General features: G+C 29.5%; 1 protein-coding gene across 1 annotated transcript in view; it reads left to right on the forward strand.

The window, feature by feature from the left end:
• The window catches only part of LOC136795968 (uncharacterized), an 18619-nt gene that overhangs the window by 5586 nt on the left and 4170 nt on the right, over positions 1-8863 (forward strand). The window contains exons 2-4 of the mRNA XM_067048224.1: positions 3750-3849; positions 3922-4026; positions 5605-5760. Coding sequence (XP_066904325.1) covers positions 3750-3849; positions 3922-4026; positions 5605-5760 — 361 coding nt within the window. The remainder of the gene's footprint in view (positions 1-3749; positions 3850-3921; positions 4027-5604; positions 5761-8863) is intronic.

The following is an 8863-nucleotide window of genomic DNA, read 5'->3' on the forward strand; positions in this document are numbered from 1 at the left end:
CCCCCGACAAACATCTTCAATAATTAAGCAAATATTAATTGCGTTATGAGTTGGTAAAAGTTGTGCAAATAATCTTTTTGAAGACGTATCGACTGCTGTAAATATTATGTTCCTTTCGTATTTCAGAATGTCGATCATTAATTCCTAAAATATTTTCTTTGGTGTGGGAGTCTCTAAAATTTAGTTTTTATGAGTTTTTTTGTCTAATTTTACTTTTTTATATATTTGACATTTATTAATGTATTCTGTGATTTTGTCTTTCATATTGAGGAAGTAAACTTGCTTTTTAATTTTTCAACGGTTTCGAATATTCCACGGTGCTTTGTTTTTCCTAAGTGATAATCTCAATAGCGTCACGTTGCTCAACTATTTTTTTCTATATTTTTAATAAAATTAAAATAACGTTTTATTCTTACAAATGGGAATTCATTTTCGATTATATTTTGAATTTTGTAAAAATATTCATCATCAGTTTATTCTAATGTTTTTATGTTGGGAAAGAAGAAAATTCCATAAGTCTTATTAGGCTCTACTATCTGGAAGATTAAAGTTTGCAAGTCATCTTTCCTATTAATGATTAAGGCAGGAGATCTCTTGCTACCAAATGGATAACTGAATATAATGTCCTCATTGTTTCCTCTCTTAATGATGAGTTGTTTTGTTGTTGTTGTCTCTTTGTAATGAGGTGTTTTTCAACATTAACACATTTACCTGGCTCGCATACCCAGGTTTGTTCATTACTGGATACTTGAGTATGAATCGTTTCCAAATCTGATTGATTTCCTTCATTTTCTGCAGGAGTTGATATTTGATTATGTTCATTTTCTGCAGAATATGGAATTCTTAGTTCATCTATGGATTGCTTCATATTGGGGTGTGTTCTCGTCAGGTGTTTCTTGGTTCTCTAATATTTCTTAAATTTCCATATTTCCAATTTCCGATTTCTGTATGATAAACTTCATTTATATTTCTTGATGGGGCATCTGCCACATTATTTGTTTTTCCTGTGACATGTTTTATATCAAATTCAAATTCTTGTAATTTCCAAATCCACTTTATTGGGGTTTGTGGTCTGTTTGAAGTTAGAATTTAGTTCCATAGAGATAAGGTTTAAAGCGTTGAGTTGCCCATACGACAGCTAATTAAATTAAAGTAGATAAAATTTCAAAAACAACCACTTAAAAAAAAGGCATACTATATTATAGACTTAACAAAAAACAATTTATACTATGTTATTGAAGAAATCACCAATCCAAAAAAGCTTTATCTTGTTATAGACGAAATAACAACTTCAAAAAAAGGTTTTTATAGATACTTAGGACTCCATCTTGACAAGAGACTTACTTGGAATCCACACACAAGACTGAACCGACAAGAAACTGCTCATAGATTCCGATTACTACTACACTTACTGAGAAACGCTCTAAACTTCCCATTCACTACAAAAAATTAGTGTACAACTAATTTTAAATTTATTTTATATTAAAAACATTTTTTTAATTGTTTTTTATTTACACTAATTATATATAGCTGAATCATTAATTTTTGTTAACAATTATTTATATCAACATTTGATTTCCTCAAACTAACAAAAAATGTGGGTAATATAACCGACTTTTATCCTCCGTGATCATGTACTAAAAATATAATATACGCATTTCGAAGGAAAGTTTGACCGTATTTTTAGTGGGAATGCTTAGTTTTCGAATTATTGGCAAAAAACTAAAACCATTATGAGTTTCATTTCTATTTGACAAGCGAGTTAAAAAACCTGGAATTAGATGGAAAACTTATATATATTTTTCCTGAATATGATCAATTTGATTCTCCGATATAAGGACAATTTTTTAGGGTTCTCTTTTAGAGTCACAGATCACCCGAAGAAAAATGTACTGTAGGCAATTTATTCGAAATTTTATCTACTTTAATTTAATGAAGAATTTTATACTTGAAAAGTTTTCTATTTATTAGGAAAACCCTGAATTATTGAAAGAAATATGTGAAATTTCGTCTCTAACAGAAAAAAACCTTTTTTTGTATATGTGTATATATAGTTGACCGTAAAAATTGACATATAAGAAGATGGTCAGGGTTGCGGTCAAAAGAGAAACAAAAATAGTTTACAACTGTTTTATTTTCCGAGGTTTCACCCCACTTTGCAGGGCTTCATCAGGGCTGTTCCAAGGGAACGGTTGAATGAATGAACAGCCAACCGTTCGCTGTTCGCCAAACGTTGCAGTTCAACCGTTCGCTGGTCAAAGAAAAACCGAAATATTTCTGAAACTATCTATTATGTACCAACATTTCACCCCAAGTTGAAAGGGTTCATCAGGTCACAAATATATACAAACATTTAAATGATGTAAACATGAATGAAGAAAGTAAATGAAAAATTTTGAAATTTATGAGGAATAGCATTTGCGGGAAATAAGATGGGTGTGTAAGATTATGGGACTTAGTATCGAACGGATTCCAATAAACATTAGACCGTCGGGTAAACGTCCGAGGGTTTACCCGAAACGTAGATGGGAGGATTGCATTAAGTTTAATTTATTGTATCCCAATCCCTCCAATCCCACATCACCACCCTCGAAGAATGGTGCTAAAACTGGAGGATTAAAATAAACTCCAATAAATCCCACCAAATCACATTTACCCTTCTTCGTAAACCTTCGTATTGCCCAACAGTATCTTTTTATAATACCCCACTCATTCCTGTTGAACAGATCCGTTACTTAGGACTAAATCTGGACAAACGACTGACATGGAATCCTCATACAAGACTGAAAATACAAGAAACTGATCGTCGATTCCGACTATTACAACATTTACTAGACAAACGGTCCAAACTTCTAATCCGTTACAAAAGACTGATCTACATGACTATTATAAGGCCTATTTAGACATACGGAGTTGAAGTATGGGGCTCCACTAAACCATCTAATTCCTCTCGAATCCAATCCTTACAGGATAAAATCCTTCGTAAAATCCTTAATGCTCCTTACTTTGTCACAAATCAAATCATCCATCAGGACCTCAATGTCCCCTACGTTGCCGATTTGGCCAGAACCAGATACCAATCCTTCCATAATAAACTTCCCAACCACCCAAACCAACTGGTTTCTAACCTGGCTTCTCCTTCACTACCTAATAATCCTTCTAGACGTCTGAAAAGAAGATAGCCTCGAGATCTTCTCCTTTAGAAATGTTTTTGGAGTTCTATCAATGGGTAGATTCTCCTCATGTTTTTATCATGTCATAATATGACTTACAGCAAATTTACTTGATGTGTATATATGTATACAGTTGTAAATATCAATAAATAAATTATTAAAAAAAAAGTTTGATTTAGTAACTTTGAGTATGTAGGAGTTGATAGATTTGTATAAGGAACGATTGGTGGTATCGGCAGCTAACCTTCGGATTCCCTAAGAGTTTATTAATATTGGAAATGCTCAAGTATCATTCTTTACAGTTGAAAGATGGGCAAAAATTAGGTATAGTTGAAACTAATAGTGGAGATTGCCATGGTCACGAACCCTATTCATGAATGGACCATTGATAAATACATATCGTATCCATGGCAACATTAGCTATTAGTTTCATAGTTTCCCAACTCCGGTACAGTTCTTACACAACAAAACTAGTGGTCAAAAACTTTTTACTGGGAATGCATATAAAAAAACTTTATAGCTGATTAAAAAAAATTATTTTTCTTCATTTTTATAAATATAATTATAATCTTTCAGATATTCAGAAGAATTGATAAGCGTGTACAATCCTTTGGTCACAATGACACTTGGTATGGGAGTTCTTGTGCTTATTATTGGCGCATTGCAGTTTTTACTAGTTAGTAATCTTAGCGTTTCATTATTTAATAATTATAACAATTATAATAACAAATAATCTTGTGTTTATTAGGAGAAAGCGAGTCCTACCTTCATTATTAAGATTTTACAAGTTCTGATGTTCCAAGGAATCGAAGTGTGTTTGTTCTGTTTTGGCTCTTCCTTTATCGAAACTGCCGTAAGTAATAGTATTTGAGTAATCATTAAAAAAAAATCGATATTTTTATATAAATTATCCGATTTCAAGGACAAATTGAATCCTTTATTTACTTTTACATTAACAGTGACGCGATAACAAACAGATTAGAGCAGCCCTACACCACACACGTGGGGGATAGAGTGAGTTATTGTGCAAATATTGTACATAATAGAGTGACTGTGATTAGTGTTCTTATTTTTATTACATTATTTAAAATTTTTACCTATTTTATTTTATTCTTATTTCTTTATGTACATATTATGATTATGTTCATTTTATTTTATGATTCTGTTTCTGAACGTATAGAGATATTGTTATTTTTATTTACTTACTTATATTTTTCAAGACTCCCATTGGGGCCCTATAATACTTTTTGACATATGGGGTGTTATCTACAGGTGACCAACCTATTCTAACCATGGTGGGGTCTCAACGTCTCAACTTTTTCATTTTTTGGGACCGCCACTCAATCTCCGCAGACCTTAGATTGATAGACCTCTGCCTAACCACCTGAGCTACGCATAGCCCATAATTTATTATTATTATTATTTTTTTTATGTTGTATGAATCTAATCATTTATAACTATTACTTATTGCCCTACGTCGTAATTGTTATCAATAAATATATTTTAAAATTTTAATTGCTTTTATAGTTTTTTTATTATATTATGCATTTTGAGCATAAAGCAGCTTATCTTCGAACTGCAATAATATATAATTTAGAATTTTAAAAATTTTCTTTTTATATTATTATGTATAAATAATATCTGAACTTACAAGCGTCACTTTGTCCAGTATAAAACAATTTTTTCCTTTCTTGTAGTATACCACCTCTCATATATTTAAGGTTATGGTTTGTATAATGGCAAAATGGAATGTATTTTAAATTAAAACATAGGTCACAAATAAACTCATCCATAAAGATCTTATCATCCATTTTTTTTGCAAATTTAGCCCGAAATAGATATATGTTTTTTCATTCAGATTTCTTCGCAGTTCTTAATCTCTCATCCTTAACAATCCCTTATAATCCTCCGAGGTGTCTGAAAAGAAGATGGCCACAGGACCTTTTAATTAAAATTAATGTTTGAAGTAATTAATTCAACACCTCAACTGGGTGGTTCCTCCCCAAGATTTTATAATGTTTGAAACATTCCACATATCTAGTTATTGTATTTTTTTTGTACAGTTGTAAATAAATTTTAAAAAAATTAAAACAAATTTTATTATTGAAATTTAACTATTTCCATTTATAAAATTTAATTTTAAAGATATATTTTCTTATATATCTAGTGTGTATGGATTTTAGGATGATTTAAAATTGTACTGTGGCTTATGTCTACGTTATAGTTCATTTCCTTCCCCTAACCCTTACTCGATCTATCTGAACGTCAATCATTGGTTTTACCACCCAACTGAGCAGGTGTACCTTTATATCTATTAGTCTTTGTAATGTTTCTTTAATTGAACGCCCTAATTATTATTAGTCTTTATGTAAGCTAATTATTGATGTTTATCTTTACAAGTATTTTCTTAAAGCGTTACTTTCGCAGACAGAGCTCAGACTTGCAGTTCGCCACTTACAGCAGTGAATGGTACGAGGCGAGCAAACGCCTCAAGACATCCGTGCAGATGATGATGATCGCTGCTGTGAGAGGTGTCCGGCTCACAGCTATCCGGATGTATCCGGTCAACAGGGAAACCTTAATGGCGGTAAGTTGATAAGGAAAAATTTAAAATGCGGATAACAGCTTGCAAAATTTGGGAAAATAATGATTTTCTTAGAGGTGGCCGTGGTTTAATATGGGGAAAGGATTATTTGTGTGAGCAAATAGGAATAAAGAACACTTATAAAGGTTAGGTATTTTTTAGTGCCTAAGTTTCGGCCTTTATTTCAAGACAAAATAAAGAAAAGATGGACACCAAGTGCTCTGGGACCCTCGCCCCAGCCCGCTCAGCTATCAGTTCCTCAACACCTTGTTAAGGTAAAAATATAACAGTATGAATGTCCCAGTTCAACTCTGTAACATCTCAAAATAACGGTATTTTGAGATATGCATATAATATTAGCAATTAGATCTATACAGTAAAACACAGATTCATAGTAAAACGTATGTCATGAAATTGAGTAAAAAACATATTTCCAGATATTATAGTTTTGTACTTCATAAATCTTGTTTTTAAACTGGAATAATGATGCAGGCAAATAATAAAAATTAACATGAGAAAACTATATAAGTAAGAAAGAAAAATAAATAAATGATATGATAAAAAACTTTAAGCTATGTTGGTAAAATATCACAATAAAAAAACTAAAACATAAAAATTTTTCACTCAAGGAAACAAAATTATATATAGAGATGAAACGGAAGTGTTAGGGTCAAGGGCAAAACATGTCAGTTACTGCTGGAAAATTTTTAAATAAGGAAAAATACTTTTCTATTACGATATATAAAACTTATTTGCCAGTTCCAAGACTGCCAAAATATTTTAATTTTCTTCATTTCTCCTAATTATTATTTCCACTTTATTTCCTCTTACCTCCTAACTAATCTTTCGACTTTATTTCCCCTTACCTTCTAACTAATTTTTCTAATTTATTTCTTCTTATCACCTACCATTCTTCCCACTTTATTACTACTTGTCTACTAACTATTATTTCCTCTTGTCTCCTAACTATTATTTCCACTTTATTTTCTCTTATCTCCTAACTAGTCTTTCCAAATTATTTCTTCTTAGCTAGAAGACAAGAAGAAATAAAGTGGAAAGAATACACTTTATTTCTTCTTATCTTCTTAGCATTCTTTCCAATTCATTTCTTTCTTTTTATTTTTTCTTATATAGTATTAACTTATGCTCAACATATTATTGTTATGTTTATTTACATTATAGCTAGTTTTATTACTTACACTGCATTATATAACTTTATATTTTAGGTCTTGAACTGTTACTTTACTTATATATTTTCAATCTTCTTGTTCTTTTTTTTTAATATAGTTTTCTTTCACACTTTTCTGATGTTTTAGTTTTTATTATTTACAAATATGCTCTATTCCGATTCTTTTTTAAAAATTATTCATACCAATCTCAAACAAATTAATATTTTCCTTATTATACTGTTTTATTTTTATTGTAGCATTTTTATTATCTTATTCGTACCTATCCCCGTAAGAAGGCCTAATACTCAGGCCGAAACGTTGTCATTGTCAATTAAGTTCCACATATTAGCGATCTTCACTCAGAACATCTTATAAAAATAACATAAAATATTATTGATTGAATGGCTGAAATATCTACTCATAACGACTTATAAAAGTTGTAGATATTTCGTCATTTCATATCAATACATTGTTTTGAAAAAAAAAAATTTCTTCAGGAGGAAGTGATAACCAACCACGTATAGGCGAGGGTCCCAGAATGTTTGGTTAATACGGCTGCAGTTTCAATTCTTACCTGGGTTAGTCAATAATTATTTCATGGCGACTAAAAGAAATGAATCTTGCCATTACCACTCTAGGTTTGTATACCATCTTCAATTGAAGACCTGTGCCAAAAGAAATTTCATTCTCGGTATTAATTTATTAGTAACTTTTATAAATATTGTTTAACACTTCCTTTAGATAGCGATCTATAGGTTTTTCATCAATTGTTCAATTTTTCGAAAAAAGCTATGATTAATATATCCTGTACAAATAATATCCCTCAAATAATATAAATAGAAATTAATTATAGCTAAACATTATCTGAGTTTCATTAGAAATATTTCCATTATGGTTTGTTTCACAGAAAGCATTTTAAATTTAATATTAATGAAAATTCAATTTTATTTTCTTATTATTGTACACAAATAAAAAATAATGATTTCAAGCATATCTTAAAATAAAAATTTATTGTAATTAATGTAAAATTTAAGTAATTACGAATGATTAATTAGTATAATATGCTATATTATAATTAATAGTAATATGCTAAGGAATTGCTAATAACTATGGAGTTTATTAAAAGTAAAAATACCTTATGAATCATAAAAGAGAATAAATATATATAATAAACATTATATTATAGTACATAAAATAATATACCGCATATGTTACATGATATCCAATATAAAGACTACAAAAAAGAAAGGATTTTTAAAACTAAAGAATTGCTAAAAAATTCAATAAAATAAAATGATGTAAGGATATGATAAAAATAAGGATCTAAGTATACCTAAATAAATAATATATATAATTAAACATACACAAACATATATATAGTTAATTTTAATCGTAATATAATGAATTGAAATCATCAAGTGGAGTTAAAAAAAAACACAGGAAGATATGGTCATTTGGTGAATAAAAATAATTTATAGAGAATGTTAGAGGTTAGAAAGTACCCAGTCAAATGTTTCTTTTTTAGTTTTCTTTGTGGTTGATTCTCCTATTAGTTCTTCTGATAAGAGAATGAACAGACATAGTACCATATATTTTGAAGTACGTATCCAAAATAAGTTTGATAAATTTAGTTGTTTTTTTTTGCAAACGTTGAAAAATTTAAGGATGGGTAAAACTAAAATAGTGGGGTTTGTTAGAATATATTTGTATACAAATAAAGATCAAGCATAATAATCTGATGTTTTATAATTAGGAATATTGTTTTATCATTTATTAAAATATTTGCACAAGAAATAAAATTCAAACATGTTAGGCAAGGATAAACATTTATGATTCTCTACTTATGTTTAAACAGACATTTTTAGTTTAAATTGACCAGCTAATAATAATAATAATAATAATAAATTAGCTTATTTTATTTCTAAATTTTAATATTT

Source organism: Halyomorpha halys, unplaced genomic scaffold (assembly GCF_000696795.3).
Source record: "Halyomorpha halys isolate HHAL.00 unplaced genomic scaffold, Hhal_1.1 Scaffold28.1, whole genome shotgun sequence".
Taxonomy (NCBI): Eukaryota; Metazoa; Arthropoda; class Insecta; order Hemiptera; family Pentatomidae; genus Halyomorpha; species Halyomorpha halys.